We start from the raw sequence: 25,710 nt of genomic DNA, 5'->3' as shown, positions 1-25,710 counted from the left end.
CATCACACAGATTGACATTCTACGAAGGTCTGGGTTAGACTACTTCATTTAAAGATTTGATTATCCTTATGCTTCTTGTAGATCTGAAGGCCATCTACATCCACATGTATGCTTCACTCCCTCCAGGCCTGATGAATTTATCAATATTTGAAAAGAAGAAAAATTGATATGGTCATTTTGCAGTTGGAAATCAACCTCCAGTTCTCCATCTTAATCACAATGAGATTTTAAGACAAAATTGTTGATATTTGAATAGAATGGTATTCTACTAGATGAGTACAGATTTTAAGTGATGTAACCGATTACTAGTATCCAAGCAAATCTGCCACATAAAGTCATCCATATCAATCATATGATAAAAGAAAAAGCAATGAAATTCAAAAGGGTGATAAAATTTTACCATCAATATCCATTAACTAAAAGCAAGGCTGTATAATCCATAACTATTAATATTTGAGGAGAAATAAATGCCACACAGTCCCTTTGTATTAAAGTCATTGATAAAAAAACAAATTAGCCTCAGCACTGACCTGTACATGTACATGTACATATCATTTGTACATGCTGTATATGAAAGTAAAACACCAATTTAAATGCATAGATGTAACCTAATAAAATTACATGGCCTTTTATGCCCTTTTTCACTTGACTAATAAAATAAGCCACATCACACTGTTAAAAGTACACTGGTACCTTGTGAAGTGTCATGTATACATGTACCTTGATCAAAGTGCCCTTGAATGGAATCCATATTAGACATTTTAATCAAACCAGGTTGATTCCCTCTACACATCCTGAGATCACAGTTCATATGATTAATTCTCCTCCTCTCTCTTTCTCCCTCTTGCTCTCTCTTTCTTTCTCTCTCTTCCTCTCTCTCTCTCTCTCTCTCTCTCTCTCTCTTTCTCTCTCTCTCTTTCTCTCACTCTCTCTTCCCCTCTCTCTCTCTCTCTTCCTCTCTTCCTCTCTCTCTGTCTCTCTCTGTCTCTCTCTGCCCCCCCCCCCTCTTTGAAAGTGTGTACCTGTTGGAGATATTTCTCACACAATTTACAGAAAACGGTGATAATAGTAACAATAATAGTTACATTTGTATCGCGCTTAAAACTACATTTCAAAGGACTTTACATGGTAATTACTGATAAAGACAGACAAGCATTGCCATGTTAATAAGACACTCACATCTAAGGAAGATGACAAACATGGTACAATGTACAGTCAAACCTGTATATAAAGGAAACAATTGCTTATCTGCACACGACAGTGCACACACTCTGCTCCTTGGGGAGTATTCCAGCTACATGTAGGCAACATTTACAAGCACACACATGTAAATTCAACCACATTAACATTTGCATCCTACCGGTACCCATTAAACACCTGGGTGGAGGGTGGCAAATGTAGATTAATGTCTTGCCAAAAGTAACAATTTAAACATGAAAATTCAAAACTTGAGTCTTGAAAGTTCACAAATGAGAGATGTGTGTGAAGTCACAGCCCACGAGATCAACAACTAACAAAACCAACAGTCCCCTTAACCCAAAACATGTTAAGTTCATGGGCCTCCTAACCACTTTTCAGAGGGTCTACTAGATCGACGATTATGGCTCACTGAAAGCCCACAAGACACTTTCTATTTTCTCTTATGTGTTTCTTTTTATTGTGAGTCATGTTGGCTGTTGGTCTTCTGGGCTGTCAGTCGACTTGGGTTCACCTGTTTGCAAAGCACCAAGGAGTCAATATTGAGGCGTAGTGGCTAACATACATACAACCATTAGTAGAATATCATATATATTACGATCTAGGTCCTGTTTTATAAAACTTGATATCAATAACATGTTACAAGCTACTGTTATAAGGTACTAAAATCAAGGCATCTGATTAGCTGAGAGCAAATTTATCATAGAAATTAAGCATTTGTTATAGATAAAAAAATTATGGAACGGGCCCCTGGATCATACATTATACATGTACCTGTATGGATAGATGGACAGATCAACAATTTCTACACTTTACTGAATGACCACTCTTTGATAGGTCTCCATCATCTCGTTGCATCGTAACTCAACCATCCATTAGTTTAGCCCCACGATACTCATTACCTCAGGGGTAAATCTGAATCTGGTCATGCTTAAAAAAGAGCAAGCTAACTATGGGCTGCCAATTCAATTACCAACTGTTATTTACCTGCTGTATTAGCCAAATCAAGCCCAAAATGTAGCTCTTTCAAGGGCAAATTGAAGCACAATTTGACGAAAAAGGCTGGGCTGCCTGCCGTCTGGTGGGCCGTATCAGGGTAACGGGATAATACCCAGGGTGCCCTACATCTCTGATCACTTTTCTTCCCATCATCTCTCATCGGAATCCATTTCCGGACAGTAACAACGTCATTACTGTATTGCGAGCGCTTGTCGCCACACAAGCATCAACTATTCATTCATTACACATCCTGCGTGGTAATTTGGGAAGCCGTTTTCTTCTTGGCGAGGAAAGTAAAGTGAGATTATTTCCAAGAGGAAAAAAGAAATATCAAGAGAATTGAAAAATGGATGGCTGATTAAAATGTAAAATGTTTCCAAATATGAAAGTACAATCAGTTGGTTAAATCTTTTAAGATATACACTGATTGTATGGGAGGGTTTGGGAATACTATGAGCACTGAGGCAAGTACTTTCATAAATAATGTACATACATCATGTGGATTTTTATGCGAGCGAGATATTATTTTGCTAACAGTGTTGTAAAGCATGTTTTTCCTTTCTTTCCCTTTTCACCAGTTTAATAGGATATGTGTGACAGAAGAATCAAACTTTTTCAAAGGTTAGGGGAGCATCTTTACTTGGCACTGATTCTTCTAAGAGTAGAGATAGAGAATGTAGGCCTAGATTGTAACTACATGTATAGACAGGTGAGCTTAGGGTGCAGTGTCAGCAGCCTTTTATTTAAAGGAAAATGCAGGAGCTCAGGGCATGAAGTATACTAGAGAACTGGAAGTGCACACTGCACAGGAGGCAAGTTATAGTCATCTTTTTATTAAATATAACATCACCCAGGCTTAAAGATCCACGCTGAATATGGCACTACCTAATATACATGTACATCACAGCAGTCTTTGAAGATGTAAGAGAGCTCTTTAAAGTAAAGCACTTTAAAGTATAGCACCATGATTGATTTCATCTTCTGTATATGTTTAGCCGTTTTGCTCTTCTTTAGCATGTGGTCTTCAGGAGATAAAGATAGACAGTCTAAATAGAATTTATTCTACAAGGATAAACTTTCTAGAAAACTGCATTTGCTGTGTTAACTTTCAAAGATCCTGAAATTTAGCAAACCTTAAGTCCATTCAATTTTGTTCGCCGGTAAATGAGGCTTGACTGATACTTTCTCTTCCTTGCAAACCCCCTCCCCCATTATGGGCCATAAGCAAGAGCATAACTGGAGAGGTGCATTTTGAGTATCAACGCCTTCTGCAACGAAAGAGTATCGACCCAGGACTAACGTGAGGAGAATGACTAGAGGCCGCCGATCAATAGAAAAACAATCAACGCTAAGTGATCCCAATGTTTCGACACCGCCATATCATCGTCACCATTTACTTCTGCCTCTGCGCGGATAGCCGCACCATCCCAACCCTAACAAAATACCTCGATTTTCTTTCCTCTTCTGCCCTATCGGTTTCTTCTCCGAGCATAAAAAACTGGGAGAGTTTGACCTGCATCATGCTTTCTGGCTTCATTTTCAGAGAGCGCCTGAAGGATTTGTTTCTGTGTTTCTGCTCGAGTGGAGCAGCATCAATAATTCATGGGTCTAGATGAACTTGGTAGGGACTCGGGAGGAATGTGTCTTTAAGAAGCCACCCAGTGGTCCAGGTGTGCAGATGTCACGTCAAAAAAATATGGCACCTTGACCATTTGGGGAGTCTGTTCTCCTTCTTTTCCTTTTCCTTGTGGTGGTTTCCTTCTCTTCCTTTAAAAGTCTTCTTATCCCTTTCATCTCTGCTTTTGCCAACTGGCACAAGCTTTAGCCTACATGCACTCAACTTTCCTTCGCAAAACTAGTGATGACAAATCTTAAGTATTCTCTACGTACATGTACGTTCCTCATTCTTTTTTAATAACTTAACTACATGTCTCTTGGCCATCTGTGTTGTAATGTAACTTATTTCCCCTCCCCCCCCCCTCTCTCTCTCTCTCTCTTTCTCTTATTCTTTATTTCTCTTTCTTTCTCTCTCTCTCTCTCTCTCTCTCTCTCTCTCTCTCTCAATTCCTAAACTCTTTAAAGAATTTTTTATTTGATCAAGGAGGCAAATTTTTCAAAAAATATTACATTTCAGTGGCTAAAAGCATAAATGATTTTTGAATTTAATAATCTGGAAATGAAATGAAATTTGGGCAGTCAACATATAAGATACTTGCTAAACCTCAAAAGTGGTTGAAAACAATTCAGGATGACATATTTGACAGCTTTAATTGGAAAATCCATGCACATAACTGCTTTAGTGTCAGCTTTGTAAACATCAATCTAACTAACTGATTGAATTACATATACATGGTAAATAATCATATTGTTGACCTCAGAAAGAAACTAGTTCATGGAACACTTGAAAAGCAATAGCAAACTCAGGCAACAACTAGATTGTTTTTATGCTCGTACTTTCAAGTATATATTCTGTGCAAGGCCTGACTGAGGTAAAAAGGTTTAAATAATTCAGTATTTTACGCATGTTTCAAAATATTCCAAGTTGCCATAGAAAGTAAGCATGAGCCACTGTTGCTATGGAAAGAAATTTCTTCCATCAGCAATCTATGCATAAATATCTCATTGCCCAGTATACAAGATTTGGAGGACTTGAATTTCATATCTGTGCACCAGTTTCCAACGTAAAAATAAATTGTTGAGACAGGGAAAAAATCAGTATCTTGCTGCATATATCTTTTTGAAGAGCAAAAAGGTTAAAGGTAAAGACCAGTATTGGAAACGCCTCAATTTCAAAAAATGAAATGGAAGCTCTCATTACCAATCATGTGAAAGAATATGTTTTGACTAATACATGATGATAAAAAATTTGCCGGGAAACCGCCTACTAATTCATATATTGGGTAAATTTGTATCTCTCATGGTCTGTGAGAGATATAGGGTAGTCCCATATACATCTTTCTGTGTATAGTGCTTGTAACTTTACGAAGAATGGGCCAAATTTCTTATCATTTTGATGATTCCAGAACCTTGCAGACGCTAGATGCTAGATGATCAACCTTTTCTGATCGATTCCAAAACGTTTCTTTCACAATGCAATCGCATGACCATAACTGGTCTTTACCTTTAAGGATTACAGTTTTGTATTTTTGATCAGAGCTTGGATGTTTTTACTACCTAAGAGCTCCAACAACAACATTATCAAACAAATCTCTTCACCTAATCAATTACAAAAATGAAGAGGATACAAAAAATATTTTTAAAAATTAATTAATTAATTTTTAAAAAATGAAGAGCATATTGGATATGAAAATACAAACATTGTTTAGTTAGTCTAATGGGCAAAGATGGAATCATAAATGTGGAAGAATTTCACCTAAGAATCAGTAGCTGTTCAAGTAGAAAACAAAATATTATATGAAAAATGCAATTTATCTTTTACTGTTGTTTTTTAAAATAATAATGTGAATGACTGTGATGCGCATGCCGTACCCGCAATTGCCTTCAAGAAAAGAATTGATTGATTTTATTTTATTTTTTTGACATACACTATTTTAATATCTACTAAAGATGGCTGACCTCTAATCTTGAAATGTGGATACATTTGATTCTTTAGATCAAATATATCATTGCAATACTTATTTGCAAGGGTAAATGTTGTTGAAGTTTTCTGCAAGATTAACCAGACATGTAAATTATTCCACAATGTAAAATTTCATCTTAATTTCAATGCACATAATGCATACATGCCAACATTTGAAAATCAGAAATCTGTACAAATTATGCTATTTTCAAAAAAAAGAGGAACAATCCTAACTCTCCTATTTAATACTACAGACAAATTTGTACAGGAAGAGGAACACCTGCATTAAAATGATAATTATCTTCTCCCAAAAAGAGGAATGTTCCTCTTTAATCTGAACAGTTGGCATGTATGATACTGTACATGTACATACTTTTGGCCTATTACATGACAAGATCCCAGCATTTCATGATTGTAATTTACAAACTAAAATGCTACCATAGCCAATCATACAGTGGATGCTGGTTATACATGAGACGATAAATGAGAGACTGACTACATTCTTTTGGGGGCCGGTAAAATTCCCTGATTTTTTTCTGATTGGGTGATTTGACAAGACGAAGAATCAATGGAAATGTCCTTCCTGCTACTTGTACTGTAAGCTGATTTCCTACGCCACTTTAAGGTGTCAATAAGGTATCAAGTTATCACCTCTTTTGGGGAAAACCCCCTATCAAACAGAGTTATTCTCATCAAACGAGTGGTATTAATTTTTAATCTAATATGAATTTCACCCAAGAAGTGGGGCAAATATTAATACTGCATTATAGATGCTTGCTTTTGAGTTTTAGCTATAATCTAGACTCTGCTCGCCTATTCAAGGATTTTTTTTTCCCATCGGGTGGCTGAGCAAAAACTAGTGGCACGAAAAGACAAGTCCAGAATGCAAAAAGGCAAAATAGTTACTGATATTTGTTAAATTAGAAGTTCTGTTTTGACATGTCTGAATGTAAGTTAAGGTAACATTGAGACTAAATCGAGGTAGTACCTTTATGTGTATTTACCAGCTTCATATCTTAAAGACCCGATCTGATGAAAATACAACTTGATTTAAAAGGAAAACTAATTGAATGTAGAATACAAAATGGTTTTTATTTAAACAATTAGTACATGAACATTATTCATTACATGTATACATGTACATTATGTACCACATTAACGTTATCACTATACCAACTCTGTAAACTAGATTTTAGAGGCTGACAGGTATTGTAGTAAAATGCTAGATTTAAAGAGAAGGTTGAGTTCTGGGAAGAGGTGAAAAATAATTTGTGAACTTTATCATTCTTATTATGCAAGTGTGGAAGAACATTAGATAAGACATGTTCCCTGAAAAGCATGGCTCTTCAAATGCCTTCATATTCTAAATATGTCATGTAACATGTAAAACTCGGGGGCCGGTTTTTTACGCCACGTGTTCGTGTAGTCCCATATACATCTTTCTGTGTACAGTGTTTGTAACTTTACCAAGACTTGGCCAAATTTCTTATCATTTTGATGATTCCAGAACCTTGCAATACACACAAATTCTTATATGCTAGATGATCAACCTTTTCTGGTCGATTCCACACCGTTTCTTTCACAATGCAATCGCATGACCAGAACTCAACTTCATCTTTAAAAAAAAAAAATCTTCTCTCGGTCTTCGTGATTTCTGGAAGGCTGCTTCTCTCTCTCTCTCTATCTCTCTCTGTCTTTACATCACTGCTGCTTTGCTCAGCTCTATAACCAGGTTTCCTCATCTCTCAACCAAACTTCTCACACACTCAAGCAGATAATGCGTCAAAGCTGTATCAAGCGCCCCACCTCTTTCACCCATACCCCTATCCCTGTGCACCAATTTTCTGGATATTTAGCTCAACCTCTCCCTCTTATGTCTCTCCCTCTCTCTCCAGCCTCCCACTCTGCCAATTGAATCCTGCTGACAGGCTGTAATGGTTTTGATGCCTATCCACTGTCCAGAATTCTTCTACCGATTCTCTCTTTCTCTCTAATGTCCAATTTTTCTTTTCTTTTCTTTTTTAAATGTTATACATGGTGAATTAAAGGCATCGTTTAACAATGTTAAATCTGAGATGCACAGCCCTACGTGTTATCAGTGTCATATGGTGTAATATTGAAGCCCTAAAAACATTACGCTTCAAAATGATCAAGAAGTGCCTCAAAAAAGTAAACACCTTTGAGTGACTGGCTTTACCATACTTGTTTTCCCCATTAGACTGTAGTGTTATGAAAACCGTTAGGAAAACGCAAAATTTGATTTCGATTTCCAATCATAAATATCTTGATAATCAGACAGGCGATCGGCTTGTAAAAGTCATGGGATTCCTGACTGACCTAAAGATTTGTAATTATCATTGCAGCATGAGCTAAATCCAGGATTTTGTTTCAGAATTTGAGACAAAGTTACCCAATCCCTTTAATAAAGCAGTCAGAACCTTAATTCTAAAGGGCTTGGTTAATCATGGGGGGTTTTGACTAAAGCAGAAGCAAGAAAGACGTGAAATAATAACGCGTTGAAAAGCTGATCTAACTAATGTGCATCTAGGGTTTTCTAATTTGAGTTATATTCTACAAATATGAAAGAGTATCTTAAGCTCTATGATCTCGTATTGGATATGCAGCTGTCAAGATACAAGTATTCTCACTGATTCAAATATTGAGGATGATAATGACATTGAGGTAGTTGAGTATCTTGAATCATGAACTGACAGCCCTCTATCCATATCAGGTATTAAGCTTGCTACAGTCTGAGCTTAAACATTTTTTTTATTAATTTTTTTAAAATCAGTTTAGTGTATTTATGTATTGAAGTGCTTCCTTTATTTATGAAAAAGGTTATTCAAAGTTTTTCTTGTCATTCCATACATCATTTAACGGAATTCAGCTAAATCAAGCCCAAGAAAAACAGCTTCATTTCTAGGAAGAATTTGATAATCATCGACAGTCAAGTCCTTGAATTTATTGATCTGAAAGCACAAAAACCTTCTTAAATGTAAATCCTTTGACTAAAATATGGACTCAGCCTGCCTGTTTAGATTCTCATCACATCGACTGCTACTGCCAGAAGGACATTAAATCATGAAACTTTACACAAAATTAGCACTCTCCTGGCCCTGAGCAGATGAAAAGCTTTCCTAGGCTATGATGTAAGGCAAATAGTCATATCTGGTATATCGGGTTTCTAGCAGAGCCTGAATGCATCCCAACTGGAAAGCCTCTGGAGCCGTATAATAGGATTGAGCAATTTAGCGTGAGTTATAAGCAGAAGCTGAGAGCGAGAGGGAGAGCTGTTTACTGTAAGGTGAGAGGCAAATCCTGATTAATAAATAGGGTCTCCGAGGGCTGTTTAGGTAACAAGATGCTCACCATAATGTGCACCAAGGGATTAGGTTATCCAATACCAGTATGTGTTATTTTTCCCACTATATTTAATTATGTAGAAAAGATGTGATTTCCTTCCCTTTCCCTAACTTCATTGATCCGTATCTGTCTAACACTATATTTCATGCGTTGCTTGGAATAAACTCCAGAAAATTTAAACCTGGTTTAACAATCCATACCTTTTTTTCCAGAAAAGATGTTCATGTAACAAATAAGGTACAAGATTGGACTATTAGACTGAAAGATACATTAAAAGTGGAAACCAAATAATACCACTTATAAGTAAGTAACTTGTTCGCTGAGAAGAAATGTTAAACAAGCCACTTTCTTTGCATGGAAACTATTAAAGGTAGGATGAAATTTTGTTATTTTTGATGTGCTCAGATAAAATCTTAACAATGTAAAAAGTGTTTAAACACAGGAGGAATATTTAGATATGTTGCCTTACCCTTATATGATAGCAGTAATCAATGGATGACCCAAAGTTTAAAAACTTATGGTTCTATGTTGTGCAATCAAAATGGTTCAATTAATGTTAAGCCCTGCATAACACACTTGCTGGTGGGATATAGCTTCAATAAATGTGTGCCAGGGAAGGTGCTCTAGTAAGGTCAACATGGAGAGTAAGACTCAGGAGTCCCTGTTTTTGAAGATTTCCGCTGTCATTTAATCCGTTCTTTCAGCATTTACTAATCAACTCCTGGTCAAACATAAGGTCTTCTGAGTATAAACCTTGGTTTAACTTTGAACATCCCCATTCAGACTAGGAACTATATTAATAAGGAACTATATACTAATTGTATAGAGAATGTCATAACGATTTGTTGTAGGTCAAAACAATCTTAAGGTGAATGTGAAACAAGGTTGGGCATTGATTTGCACAAGAACTTGATAGAGAATTAGAATGTACGTGTATGTGCAGTTTGTAGGGTTAACCCGTCAATTGAATTCCACATAAGGTCTAACAAAAAAAATGTTGTATTGCCGGTTAGGTGCCAAAACATGGGTCGGTCGGTCGGTTGGAAATCTTCTCTTTTTTTCCCTCCGTCCTTGGGCGAATATTTTTCAGTTTTGAATGCTTTAATATGTTTTTTCTCAAAAAAGCGGTAGAAAAAAAAAACGACTGCAGATTTCAAGACTTCTGGGTCGGTCGCAAAGGGCAATACAACATCTTTCTTTTTTTAGACCTAATCTTGGGCCTCTCTCCCAAATGATCACCTACATGTATTTAACAGTAAATGTGCCAATCGCTATACATTTTTTCTTTTCACGTTACTTAATAGGATATTACCTCCGGTGTGAAAGACCCTCTTTCACCTGATAGAATCATCCATGACCTTAAAGCAGAGGAAAGGGTATTGCCAATGATGGGTGATGTGGATCTATTCATCTTCCTAACCGTACGAACATACAGATGCACTCTTATCAATCAAGTTGAGCAAATCTGAACCGCACGAGGAGGGTTCCCTTACGTAAAGGACAAAGACCGCGAATCACCGGAGTTCGGTGCTTGATCTACTTCTTACGTTTAACCAGCACCTCCTGAGCAAACACACCCCAACTACAGTAGGACAGGGACCTGTTTCACAAAGCCTTTTTTCAATGACAAATTACAAAAATCAGTGACAATTTCTGCTGATAACCAATCAGAAGAAGTTTTGTGAAACGGGGCCCAGAACATCCCAAAGAAGAGGGATCAGCGCTGACAGGGTCGTGCAAATGGATGAGGATAAAATGAACAACCTGATAGTTGATACCCCAAGAATAGACCAACCAATGAAGACAAGATGGATGTCCAGGTCTTTTTTTACACTATGGAGGTTTGTAAGTGGTCCATCGTGAAAGGGGGGAAATATATTTGTACAAACGGAACGAATACTGCAAGTACAAGTACATGTACATGGACAGTTCAGGGGCATTGATCTCAGAATCAGTGGTGACTGAATACAGGACGAGTGGCTCAAGCCTACATGGAAATAAAATGAACTGTAATGACAGAAAGTGAGAGATGATTTCCAAAGATGTGAAACCCATCCCCAAAAATGAATTTCAAAGAAATTTAGTATAGAAGCCTCATGCTTTGGGAGCATTTTGCACTTATAAAGCAGGGCTCCACACTAGGTACTTTTTCCTGTCTGTGTGCAAAAGCCCTAGATGTACAAAATTAGAAATTTGTGGGTTTGGACGTTAAATTTAGGCACCCATGTGTCCAGGGCACCTGTTAGTTTCAAACCCTGCATAAAGGATTTGGTAATTTATGAATAATAAGTATTCCTTTACGACAATGTAGGGATCTATGTAATTAGTATCCTTCCAACAATCAAACACCTTATCCAAATACAAAATTTGTCCAACTCTAGTTGCTCAACATGTACCTACATCATACATACATGTACGTCTTTCAAAAGTTTGAAGGTAGGCAGTGATTCAATTGAAAATACAGTTTCTAGTATGCATAAGTTACAAGGAGTTTTTAAAAATCCATTATACGCATGTAAAAATTAAGGAGCTAATACACTTTCAGCTCATGGGATGTTTCTTTAAATGAATTACTCATCCAATGATATGAATACTTATCCTAGTTCTGCCCGAACAAAAGCAAAAGCTATCAATTGAAAATCAAATTTAGCTTTGATTAACGGCACAAACATATTTTCATTTGAAGTTTAATTGCTGGCGGCAAATCAAAGGACACAAGCACGTAAGAGAGATTGTGACCAACAAATTTATTTAACAGATGTAGGCTAAATAATTGCACTTATTAATGCTTTATTACTGACAAATTCCTTGTTCGGATTTATGAACTTGTGACCCTCTCAATTCAAAGCGTGTCTAGAATGATATCAACAGACAATTGAGCAGAAGCGGCACATTGTCTATTGCTTATATTCACAACAAGAGCAGGGCGTTCAAGACAGCTTTATTGATTTTCATTACTAACTTATATGGATCACAAGGGGGAAGATTTCCCATTAAAAGCGATGTCTTATTCATTCAAGTCATTAAAAACTTTGCTGTGTTTTCCTTGACAAAACACATTTGAGCTCTTTACTTGATGTTCTTCTTCCCCAGACAGTGTAATTGTCTCCAAGGCCGCCTCCATCTGTTCATCAGGAGATCCTCTTTCATAAACATGAGCTTCACTCCAGCTCTGGGAAGTTCACACTAGGCCCGTCTTCATCAGCTCGAGATTGCTATTTCTGATTTGGGAAATAATCCAGAAGTGACAAATCGCGTCTTAATCAGCTCAAGACCCGACCTCGAAACTTGAAACTCGAGTTCGAGATATTGTGCTCAGCGTTCGGGCATAGGGAGAGTCTTCGGGCTGGTGAAGACGCACCGGACAAATAGCAGGATATTTTTCCACATAGCTGCATATTTTGCAAACTTGCCCAAGGTATCTTGGGATGATTATCTTGGCCAAATATCCCGCTAATTGCAACTTTGGGCTGATGATGACGCAAATTAACTGGATAATTTGTGATCGGGATAGTTGAAATAGCAGGATATTTGGCAATCTCGAGCTGATGATGACAGGCCTACTAAGTAACTTCTCTACACAACTCACTTTAAATTTAGCTAGGTTTACATGACAGACCATGAACTTAGATTAGAAGTTTAGCTGGTGCTTTTAAACTTTAAGGTTGTATCTTGTAGACTAGGACAGTGTGGACACACTTGTAGTTTGGGGAAGTTTAATGGAAGTGTTAAAACACAAAAGATCATACGTATTGAGTTCATGTACTGTACATGTACCACTCACTCACAGTTATATGATTATAAAAGCATTTTCCTGTATTCTTTTAGGACGCTCGGGGAAGTGATTATAATCCTAATGGAGATGCAGAATAAGGAACAGATGTCTTTTTAGTCAACATCAAACTTGAAGTTGGAAGAAGTTCAGCCTGCTTCTTAGTTGTGGAAACAAAGTTAACATTAACTCCAGAGGTGTAATAAGAACTGTCACCTTATTTGGGCTTGTTCTCATATACTGCAGTAAAACGCCCCTAGTCTACCAAAACAATTTTATGACCCAATACGGTATACAAATGACTTGCAAGTGGAGATGAAAAAGTAGCTGTGCGCAACAAAGGTTCCATGCATCTACGTGTTATAAGAAACAAAAATGTTTAAATGCACTACAATGAAAAGAATGAAAATAAAACCTGCTGTGATCCACCACATTTTAACACAACCCATGTGATCAAGCCTTAAGCAGTGTCTTCGGTTAAGATAGACTCCTCATCCATGTTAAGCAACGTTTTAGTCCCTGATTCTCCCTGTACGTACTACATTGTAGACTTGTCTGCGATCCATATTCTGGAAAACTTTTTCCTATTAAAAGGACTGTAAAGATCCAAGTCATCTTTGCACAGCACCTTATTGTACAAGTTTTATATTTACCAATAATTACACCATTAGGAAGAATAAGCATGAATTTGTCATCCTCTGAACTGAAGTGAGGAATACTTTTTTTAATATCTATATTCCAGAGTGCTGGCTCAGTCAGTAGAGCATCCGCCTCACAACCGGGAGGTCGTGGGTTCGAACCCCGGCTGCGTCATACCAAAAGACATTAAAAGATGGGAGTTGCTGCTACCTTGTTTGGCGTTCAACAATAAGGGATAGAGCAACGTCGATCTGGTGCTGCTCAGTGGCTGCCGGGCTCACAATCAATTGGGCAAAAAGAATTTCGGTTTCGGTTTAATAAAATTTGGAGTGGACTATTAGGCTATTATTATTATTATTATTATTATTATTATTATTATATTATATTGAGAGGGCCTTCGGTCCTGAAAAGCGCTATATAAGAACTAGCTATTATTATTATTATTATTATTATCACGATTGATATTAGACAGAGTAATCACCTTTACCAAGTGTGTTTAATATTGAAAAATTCAAAGCACCTTGTGTGGTGGATAAGAGTGCTATAAAGATATCCAGTATTACTAATGTTAACAAAGCAAATGAAACTATTTGTGTTGTTACTTACTGGGTCTGTGAGCATGGATCTTGCATGTGATACTGCAGCGAAGATAGCAAACATATTGAAGAGGATTCCATGGATGACTGTGTAGGGCTGGATCCCTGCCGGTAGTAACAGCACCACGTTGACAGCAAACTGGCCGTAGCCAATCAACAGATAGGTCATCACAGCACAGATGATACCACATGGATCCTGTTTATGAAGAAAAAAAGTGAATAATTAGTGAGCTTTTTTACCATTTCAAAGATACACTTTCACCATAACCAGTTCAGACAATTACATACTAAATTCTCTCATTCTCTCTCTCTCTCTCTCTCTCTTTCTTTCTTTCTCTCTCCCTGCCTGCTTCCCCCTCCCTCTCCCTCTCTCTCTCTCTCTCTCTCTCTCTCTGCCTAACTCCCTCCCTCTCTCTCTCTACCTATGAGCTTTGGAAGTTGCAATGTTTTTTCTCGACATAAACATATAAGCAGTGAAACTTTCAAATAGTACACCTGGGTCATGAAAGATAAAATGCATAAATTGCCTTTTCTGAGGAAACAGTTTTGCTCAAAAACTCTAAACATCTTTAACAAATAACAAGTATGAAAAAATACCATGAAACCAGGATTAATAGCTCTCTATCAATTCACCATTATCTGCACATAAACATTTCAAATTCCGTACTTTTATCACTGAGCATTAAAAACTTAGGCTTTTGCTTTAGAAAGCTTGCTGTATTTATAGCTTGTTACATATTTACTCAACCTTTCGCTACGAAAAACAAGAAAGGCCTGAAGAAAACCTCATAATCAGCCATGAACCCTACAAAGATAACTATCGTCAATTCTAGAGTTGCCATGGTAAAGGCAGTTACTCGAATTACAAGGATGTGCTACAATGTACATACTCCTCCAATCTATAATAATAATACGCTAAGGCTCCGCGGGGGGCGCGACGTCTCGGCGAGCCTTTGTATTCTATTGTTTTTTAATGAGATCGCCGACCGAAGTTGGTGCGGCTATCTCCTCCTGAACCCTGCCCTCGGGGTACCCGTGCCCGGTGCCGTCGTCCGCGGGAGAGTCTACTCTAGCGAATTGGCTATACTCCGCCCGAGGTCCTCCTCCGTGTCGACGTCCAGGGCGAAAACAGACGCGACATGCATAATGCAGGATATGCGTGACGACAGAGATACCTCATGGATATTCAACATTACATCCGTAGACACACGACCGATGACTATCCGTATAAAATTGTATACACAAAAATCGGTCGTAAAAGAACTCGAACCATATTCCATACCTTACCTGGCTTACCATGTCGCACGCAAGTACGCCAAAACACGTACATTTTCGCAGTTGCGAGATCGAGACGGAGCGTAGGGCTCGAGTTTTTGGCGGTCGATTTTGATTTGGTAGAAGCTGAATCTAGACCATGAACCACTAAACATCGCGAAACTGCAATCAATTTCCATCACGAATTCACGATTGCTGCAATATTATAAAGTTTCCATAAATAGAGGTATGAAATTAAAGCCTATTTTGTGATGTTCTCGCCATGTTTACGTAATTTTGATAATCATTTCTTCAAAGTAAAGAAAATCAGACAAAATCACCGTAACTGACACGCATACAATACAGTGCATTGCCACTGTGTAGTGTGTGTGAGATGAGCTGAGTTGCAGTTAAAAGTGTGTGAGTTGAATTCGAGTCGAAGAGATTTGACACTTTGAAATTGTTATCTGTTGGTTTGCATCATTATTGCCGCGATTTCAATATAGTTTCGTGAATAGATTTACGAAACCTGAGCTTAGAATTAGTAAAAGTATTACTAGACTCTAATGTCTACGTTTTTAAAAGACTGTTTGATTTTCCTGTGAAAATTTTACTTTGAAAAATGATTATCGAAATTCATGGTCAGAAATAATCACAATCTAGGGTCTATTATGTTACAGTTCTTGCATCAAATCAATGCATGAAAACTTAGTTATTGAACTAGAAAATGTTTTTTTTTTTTAAATAGGCAATTATGAAGTAGGAAGCCTGAAACCTAATAGCCTACTAAACAAATCTCAACAAAGTGTAGGCCTATCCTTATATGAATTAATGAAAAAGTAGCCCCAGAAAAAAGAGCCCCAGAAAATTTCCCTAAAATTTGAAATGGAGCCCCCAAAATGAAAAACTTAATTTTTTGCCTGCGCACCCCCTCTAGAATCCCGCGGATTTCCGCGGGTCCTGAGTTGAGTGTATATATAATATAGGCGTGGGGTCCACGGGTTTCAAGGGGCCATAAACCCCCGAAAGCTCGGGGGTTTTAGGCGTATAGGGTCAGATGAGCATATTTTTAATACTTTATTTGTGACACTTGCGGGTCACTAATTGGCGTGGGGTCAATACGTAGAGTTGCGTAGTGTTGCGTAACAACTACGCTGGCCTACGTTACTATATGCTGAGGGACGGAAAGGGGTACGCAAGATGAACGAAAACAATTCAACCTGTTTAATTTTTTTCGCCAGCCTACGCATAACCTACGCAGGGACTATTTCCCCATTAATACGCAGCCTAATTTCTGCGTAGTCGGTACGCCACACTACGGAACTCTACGCAGTTCCAGTGGCTTAAAGAATAACTACCGGTACAGTTGGATCGTTTTTTTAATTTTTATATAAGGCCAAATTAAAAAAAAAACATGTTTAGCTTCCTGTTTTTTCGAAAAATGGGAAGGAGGAGGCCCTTTTTTTTAATTTTTATTTTCTTTCAAAATGGCCGCTCCGTACATTTAAGATGGCGGCCGACAATTTTTTTTTTTCTTTTTTAAAATCAGAAATACATTTTAGCAGTGCTTTTCATGTTTTTTTTCTTTCAAAAAAAAAAATAAATAAATAAATTTTTAAAAAATAGGAGGTGGCCCCCAAAAAGGAAGCAGGCGGGAACGCTGTTTTTTTTCTTTCAAAAATAAAAAAAATAAAAAAATAAAATACTTTAAAAAAAAGCGGGCGGGGACGCTAAACATGTATATTTTTTTAATGGCCTGAATGGCAAATAAAGTTCTTGGTGGTTTTAATTTAGACAGTCTCTATATATCTATTTACACCCCCCGCCCCCCTCTAGAATCCCGCGGATTTCCGCGGGTCCTGCTAGTTTCAAATAATAGCACAAGAGCTCCAAAGTACAGTACAACTACTCCCCCCCCCCCCCCTCTCTCTCTCTCCCTCTCTCTCTCTCTCTCCCTCTCTCTCTCCTTTATAGCCCTCTAGAACAAGGGTTAATAGCACCCGGGGTCATTAGAGCATGCTTCTATGATGGCTCCAACCAACAATTTATGGTAATTACCTCTCTGACTAGCCTCTCGATAGATGAATAATTGATTACAAATTTGGAATCATATATCAAAATGTACACTGGAGTATTGCTTTTGTATTGCTTTGATACATTGTTAAAATAATGCCTTTAAGGTAACTGTGTCATCCAAAATTGGTACAAGCATTCTACATGCATGTTGAAATCATGGAATACGATCAATTGTTATGTACTATATTGTCTCATACAATTCAATATGCTGATGTAGGCTAACTGTGACTCTGTAGTACTTTAAAGTCAAAACAAATTTGAAGTGTATATCAAAGCGGTTTATAGCCCTTAGGTAAAAACGGGCCCCGAAATGTGTTGGTGATTCTGGGTAGATAATTCTGTTACTTTTCGGGTCTCCGAGACAAGGAACGTGGGTGAGAGTATTGGATGGTATTTGATGCTGCAGAGGGATTCTCTAGATCCTACTCTAATGGGAGAGTGATGACATTTCCAACAAGAGGCAAATGTACACAATGTTCTCTCCACATTTTTTTTTTCTTCTTTGACATTTGGCTTCTTTTTTTCTCCATCTGCCCCAAATAAATTGTACATGTTTCATTATGCACCAAGCCACCAACTGTCACCAATTTGTCACAAATTGTCCACATGCAACCTAAATGTAGGTCTTCGTGTACACTGATAATTGGAGGATCGTTGATCTTTTAATTATGCAGCACAGTCTTCTTTTCAATGTAGAGTCATAAATAATCACAGATGTACAGTAGATGTCAATACCATGCATTTGCCATGAACTAAAAATACTGGAAGTAGACTCTTCAAGTAATTTTGTTTTGTTTTGTTGTTTGTTTTTACTCTAAAAGGCTTGATCAGATGTCGCAGTAAACTACAATGGTTTTTGTTTACATATATAAACTAAATGAATGAATAGTGGGGATGTAAAAAGTAGGCAGCATGCAACAAAGGTTCTTGACATACTAACTTATCTAGATCTGTTGTAAAATAGTAAAACATATAGTGCAGTAGTCCTCACGGTTAATTTCTGCGGTTCACAGCAGCATATTATGTGAATAAGCTCAAATCTTAAGAACATGAATCCTTTCGAAATGAAAAGTAGAAAAATCCTTATTATAAATTTTCCTTTCTGGAACACTTTCAATGTCTGCTTGATATACCGGTAATGTATAAATAGGCTGCTAGTACACTCCTGTCAATGCCTGTATGTACAGTATGCATAACATCTACAAGAAGCAGACATCATACCTATAGCCTTAAAAGGTTACCAAAATAACCTTGATGCCACCTCGTTACCATGACAACAATCTACAATGTACCTGCAAGGGTATGAGAATTGTAACTCATCTTTTGCATTCATTTGCACGAAAGTGCCGCCTTGCTAATTGGTGCAACCTCCCCGTCTAAGCCCAAGCACGTCCCCTATGGCTACTTGTATTGGAGCGGAACACTAACCTTGACTTGTAATAAAAAACTCACCCCAGGAAAAAAGGAAAATAGAAAAAAAAAGCATTCCTATTCCTTCATACCCTCTCTTGAGAGCCAGAATGGGCATTAACTCTTTAACGTGAATTTCACCTGAATTTCTGCGATTCACAACATTTTCCCCATCATGAAAACTGCAGTCATATTCACTTTGTGAAGTTTATATGTCTTGGAGGTTTCTAGTTTCCAGTACTTGGCTACTGCAAGAGCAATGAATCTTGAAACTGAAAATCAATCTAATGAAATTCAAAGATGTACAAGAAACTGACATCTTCCCTGGTCAGACTTGATATATTCCTAGAGAATGACTTCCAGCTTGTGGATGGTATGAATTGTACCTCTTAAAACCATATCCTGCTACAACGCAGAATTGTAAACTTAGCGAGTGCCCTAGTTTTAAAGTACAAGCTGAGTAATGAGATATTAGATTACATGTACAGTGTATATCAAAGGGAGATGTGGGCATACATGTAGCTGATTGCATTTGTTGACTGGCAACAAAACTATGTGAGTGCATCAGACATTGGATTTCAGCTATGCATAATATCAGTATGCTACAAATATACTGGAGGCGCACACAGGTAGTTAATTTCATTCAACTGAATTGTATTGTATTACTTTATTTTATTTTGTTGCTTTTAAGTTATTGAACATGTTGAATAATTATAACGAGTTAGACAATACCACCTGTGAGCTTAGAAACGCCTGTATTCAGTGTCCTATCAATGACTTTTTGTTGTTGCTCTGTTTCTCTTGTTTTTCTGCATCTATTAAAGGCCCACTGCACTACTTGTAGCTACTTGCGCCCTCTATATAACAAACAATGCCTAATCGGTGACCATTGGTCCCCCATGATCCTCTTTTTCTTATGTTAACTGAGAGCTGAGTTGATGAGATAACCACCTGTCCAGTGACCTTGCAGGGCGCTCTAATCCCTCCTGTAAACTATGGCAGATAAGCTTTAAAGGCAAATTATTTTATGAGTGGACAAAGCCTTTAAACAACAAAGAAGAGGAGGAAGTATGTATGAGCATGAAGCCCAAGAAGAGAGCAAGCTCACTTATCTCCTCTACTTTACTCATCTGTGCACAGGCGTAACCCCCATCTATTCTAATCATGTTAGATAACTTCCCAATATTTCAGCCAAATGGAAAAATGGATCAGGTTACTTATGAAATCTAGGAGAAGCCTGCAAGCCCTGTAACTGAAATCCATTTCATTCTGTTATCTCTTCATTTTCTCTGAATCTCTGTCTCTCTCTCTCTTCTCCTTAGATTGCCGACCAGGATTCCATCTCAACAAATAACCACCAGGAAAGGGCAAAGGAAAACATATGAGGGGATATCACAGGAAAGTCACGTCCCTTGCCTGGGAAAAATTGTGAATTGGTGCTTAATATTCGTTGAAACAGCTAGGGTTTCGTCCTTCCAGTGAAATTGCCCCAACGCCATAGAAGCAAAGGCAAACAGGCAAAGCAATCTTCCTGATCCAAATAATTGCTACTGAGCTACATCTCTGTTGACATCCCAAACAACAACCAGTTTCATGGTCAAGTATGCATTTTTGGTCTCTCTTTCCTGACAAAGCGAATGTAAATTGTAGTTCCCAATTTAGTTGGCAGCTGTAAACCCATCCCTACACCTCAAGATATGACAGAGATATCAACAAGATGCGAGTGTAACCTTGGATGCAGAGTGTAGAAATGAGGCTAGGTAAAGTTTCTTATGAACTTAGCAGTGGCATAAGATTGAAAGTCTGATACCCATTTTTTCTTTTTTGATATCCCAGTATAAGATATTATCCCCAAATTCTACAAAATATATGTAGGAAATCGTAGGCCTGCGATATAAAATATTTATGTATTATTAGTTATTACGTTGTGGAGGGTGTTCTATAAATCACAATTGGTCAAACAAGCAGTATGGTCTTGTACTACTAGTTTAAGTAGATTCACATTGTTTGCACTAGATATCAACACAGCTGGCTATATATTCAAAGACACATTAAAGACACATTATGTGACAGAGGCATGACATTTAAAATCTGTAGAATTAAGAATAGGAAATATCAATCAAGAAGTTCTTTGGTGGCCAAAATAAGAGAAAGTCTCAACATACTGTAAGCGCAGTTGTTTGATATGGTATTTTTTTTTAACTCACATCAAACTGACATCTATACATGTATATGTATGTCGACAGAAGAAAATTTCAATTACAACATAGTTCTTCCTTTAATACACAAAATTACCCCAAATGTACAGTATGTGAACATATTGTACATGTATACATGTATGAGGCTGTTCACACCGGCAGAGATAGCGCGCGCTAGACCGCGCTATCTCTGCGGTTTGGAAGGTACAACGTCGTTTCGGTCCGCCCAACAGCGAGCCACTGGAGCACCTCTTGGGGGTGGTCCACGAGAGATAGTGCGGTCTAGTGCACGCTAGAAAAAAGGGGGTGCTACGATAGACCGCGCTATCTCATTGCGGTGTGAACAGCCTCTAGGTCTCCTCAATTTGCCGTTGCAAGTGATGCATACAGACAAAGGACCCTTTTACAGTACCGGTAATCAATTTAATCCCTATTTACAGTGTGTACCTGGAAACTTACAACATGAAGTTTATGAACAACATTTCCAAGGATAAGTATTGAGTTCAGTTTTAGCTCTATTTATTAGTCAGGTAATGGGAAACAAAAGATATGGTATAACTTATAAAAAAAACAGCCAAAATACATGCGGACCAAAAAAGTAAAGCTTACATGAAACTTGAATAAACCATTGGAAGTAATCTAACATGATTTTAGTTTAGAAATAGAAGTAATGTAATATATAAAGTTTTTGCTACACAAAATGTTACACGGTAGCACAATGAATGTACACAATTTCAATTATAGATCTGTAAACATGTGTCCACACAATATACAATACAATTTTTGTTTTCTCATGGGAATACTTTTATTTTTGTCTCTTATGATGGAAGAGGCTCAGGTAGTAGCAGTAACTTTGTTCTTTGATTGCCTACACAGAAGAGAGACATCAATCATGCTCAGTTTTCATACTGGTAGAAGATAAATAAATGTATACAACAAATCCCTGCTGTACTTCGAACATTTCCCAAACCTGCAATGTCATAAAATATTACCTGCACAAGGATACATAAAAGTTCCATATCCTCCTCCTCCTTTTCTTCTCTTTTTTAATTTTTTTAATTTTTTTTATTTTATTCATCTATTTTTTTAAATATTCCTAGCAGAAAGAATGTCCTCAAAATCACATTTCTGAAGCTGCAAAATGGTACAAATAAAATGTGTTACACATTCATACATAAATTACAATTAATTCCATATTAATTTTTTTCAATTTGAAGTTCATAAGGAGAAGAATGGTACCCATATTACCAAATACCCATTTTTCAGAACTTTAAACACATCAGTATTTCTTACTCATCTACATACATAACCTTCACCACTGTGATTCTCATATTTGTTATGACTTTCTATTGAAGCACGGCCCACCGAAGATTCAGTTCCTCTTTAACACCAAAAGTATGATTTCCAACAATTTTTAACTACTTCTAGAAAACTGTTCATAGATTACCCCCCCCCCCCCACACACACATCTCTCTCTCTCTCTCTCTCTCTCTCTCTCTCTCATAGGTGCCGTATCTACCATCGTTGGCTCTCACGCTATTCCATAACTCTCTGTTTCCTTTTACATAATAATACAAAGATGTGGTATAAAATTGGTTTATCATTATTATCACTATTAATACATACACTGTAAAAACAACACAGGACAATGACACCAACAGACAGAAGAAAGAGGGGTTGAGAAAAATCCAATAAAATAAAAGCTTCCCAGTTTTGAAGTTATGACTTATGAATTTGTAAAGTTGTGATGTGATAAATCAAAATTATCAAACACGAATTGGAGGACAGTTCTTTCATTGCAAGCTTCTATTTTTTGTGGAGAAAAAACTCAAACTTGGGCTGTTAGGCATGTACAGGTATTAGGACATTCAATATGATTTAAAATGCCTCCCCCCCCCCCCCTATAAAAGAGATCTTTTTGCTCTACAAACAAAAATAGGGATACCTTATAATTTCCTGAAAATAGAGGGCTAGATGGAGGGCTACTCAAACAAAAAATTGTGGGAAATTGCCATTTTGTATTAATTTTCATCAATCATAACTAAGAAAAGTCATAGCATATCTATCATTGGATTTCCCTTAATATTTCACTGATCTGCTTCCCTCTCTTTATTTCTCTCTCTCTCTCTCTCTCTCTCTCTCTCTCTCTCTCTCTCTCTCTCTCTCTCTCTCTCTTTGCCTTTATCAAGGGCAACTTGATAATAGAGTGGACTTCTCCTATTCATGTACACTTTGCATTATGCAAATAAATTACCTGTACATGTATGTGGTAAGCTTTACTACAATGCAATTTAACAAAACAAGTCAGAGAAAAGAACTCTTTATATTACCTCTGTCGGATAAGTTAAAGACAATATTTTCCCCTACAAGCAATCCACACTGGTAACATATTTTAAAGGTAAAGACCAGTTATGGTCATGCGATTGCATTGTGAAAGAAACGTTGTGGAATCGATCAGAAAAGGTTGATCATCTATCATCTAGCATCTGCAAGGTTCTGGAATCATCAAAATGATAAGAAATTTGGCCCATTCTTCGTAAAGTTACAAGCACTATACACAGAAAGATGTATATGGGACTACCCTATATCTCTCACAGTCCATGAGAGAAACAAATTTACCAAATATATGAATTAGTAGGCGGTTTCCCGGCAAATTTGTTATCATCATGTATTAGTCAAAACATATTCTCTCACATGATTGGTAATAAGAGCTTCCATTTCATTTTTTGAAATTGGGGCGTTTCCAATACTGGTCTTTACCTTTAAGATAAATATTTGTATGCCTACCTTGATAAACCATGATTTGTCTAATTTGATTAATCTTGTAAGTCCACAGCAGCGGCAGCATTTATTGCTGGATTTAGACCGAGCCATAGCAGCCCGTTCCACATCGGAGCTGACGGCACTGGGGCCAGGATGGAGCGGTTCTAACCTCAGACTCATCTTCTTCACTTCAGTTCATAGAAATCCTTTGAGTCAAAAAAACCTAAATGGGTCAGAGGAAGAAACAAAATTAGTGACACTGGTTCAGTGTAATGCTAGGCTAGTTCAGACATGATGCACAGCATTATTTTTATGATGTAAAGTGCAATATTTCTTTATCTTATAGCATAGAGCTCTGTGCCGACAGCAGGCCTGGGTGTGAGTGCGTGAACAATAGGGACCGTAATGATTATCATCAATTCATAATGTGAATTACTTGCACAAATTTAATCAGGATCTGAGATTACAGCCGCTAACTTCACGCACGCACCCCGGCCTACTGTTGGTTTGCACTTGTATTGTGCAGCAGTTTGCCGTGAAACCTGTGAGAAAGTGTATACTAATGTCTTTGTTTTGAGGGGAAATACTCCCCAAAAAGATAGGAAAATTGACAAGATACAGGTAAGAAAGAGGACTCCAACATGATTTACTGCACGAGCTCGACACTATGCTATGAGAATAAGGGACTAGGTGAGAGACTACACTACACCAAATATGTCACGTGATCTCCTCGAAGCTCATAGATATTCATACTCTTATGTCGCAATAGACTTATTTTTGTCTATTCTTGGCTTGAAAATGATGTCACCTTTCACAGTTTTCCCTCTCACTTTGAGATGAATGTAGCTATGGGGCTCAAATCAACGCAATATTGACATAAACATCGTCTACTATCTATATTCCGATGACCATCTTGTAAAAATCTGTATTTAAAAAGATATCATCTTTTTTATTTATATTTTCTAGTAGTTAAAAGTGGCATTGTTGGACATCTGACATTTTAATCGCTATCAAAAGTTCTTTGACTGAAGTTAGATCCCATATTTTTGGGGTCTACCTGTTGCCAATAACGTAAGGTTCATATGAGAAGGATTTTAGTGACCAACCTAACGCGTTGGGTCCCAAATCTGCCTGTGATACAGTACTACTAGCTTAAAAATTGATGAAGATTTACTAAATTACAATCTTTATTGAGGTAAACTTCCTGTAAATTTATAAGAATATTGAAGAATTTGGTATCAGTTTGTAGAAAAAATAGTGTTCTACAAGAAAATTACAATTATTTTGTTCGGTCCTTTATTTTCCACTTTTTTTTTTTTTTTTCTTCTTCTATGAAATTTCAAAGTGGAGGGTGCGGCCTTATTGCCGGCAAATACGGTAGATATTTTTATTTTGTATTTTTCTTTCTGGAAATTGGCTGAATTGGACGACGAGCGCACAAATCGTAGGCGCAGAAGCCTCACGCCCGGGTATTGGCCTCCCTACAGTTAGTTCTTTCCTGCCAATTTTGATTTTTATTGAATTTTTAAAGATTGCATGTTTTTATTTCAACTGCATCGTTGGTTCGTAAGCACATTGGTGGCTCGATTTCAGGATTGCGGTGCGGCTCGTCTGACATCATTGTGTGTGACCGATTCAAGACTAGCAACTCTTCTATCGTGCAGAATTTAAATGTCATTTTGGACTTTGTCCCAGCGACGACACGCCCATTCCCTTGGGCCTGTCTAATTCTGAACGTATATTGACCATGAAATTTAAGTGTTTCAAGGCTCTTACGGACGGATTAATTAGCGTAGAAGGAATCCCCAACTTTGGAGCTAAATATCTCCTATTTTATGACACTTCTGGAGTCGTCAGATGGCC

General features: G+C 37.4%; 1 protein-coding gene across 1 annotated transcript in view; it reads right to left on the bottom strand.

The window, feature by feature from the left end:
- The window catches only part of LOC752300 (palmitoyltransferase ZDHHC3), a 70,991-nt gene that overhangs the window by 44,715 nt on the left and 566 nt on the right, over positions 1-25,710 (bottom strand). The window contains exons 2-3 of the mRNA XM_030975439.1: positions 23,872-24,070; positions 14,157-14,342 (exon numbers count right to left, since the gene is read on the bottom strand). Coding sequence (XP_030831299.1) covers positions 14,157-14,342; positions 23,872-24,027 — 342 coding nt within the window. The 5' untranslated portion in view covers positions 24,028-24,070. The remainder of the gene's footprint in view (positions 1-14,156; positions 14,343-23,871; positions 24,071-25,710) is intronic.

This window comes from Strongylocentrotus purpuratus, unplaced genomic scaffold (genome assembly GCF_000002235.5).
Source record: "Strongylocentrotus purpuratus isolate Spur 01 unplaced genomic scaffold, Spur_5.0 spur5_scaffold_8, whole genome shotgun sequence".
Taxonomy (NCBI): Eukaryota; Metazoa; Echinodermata; class Echinoidea; order Camarodonta; family Strongylocentrotidae; genus Strongylocentrotus; species Strongylocentrotus purpuratus.
Note: the sequence above shows the minus strand (reverse complement) of the source record. Positions and strands in the feature narration are given on the sequence as shown.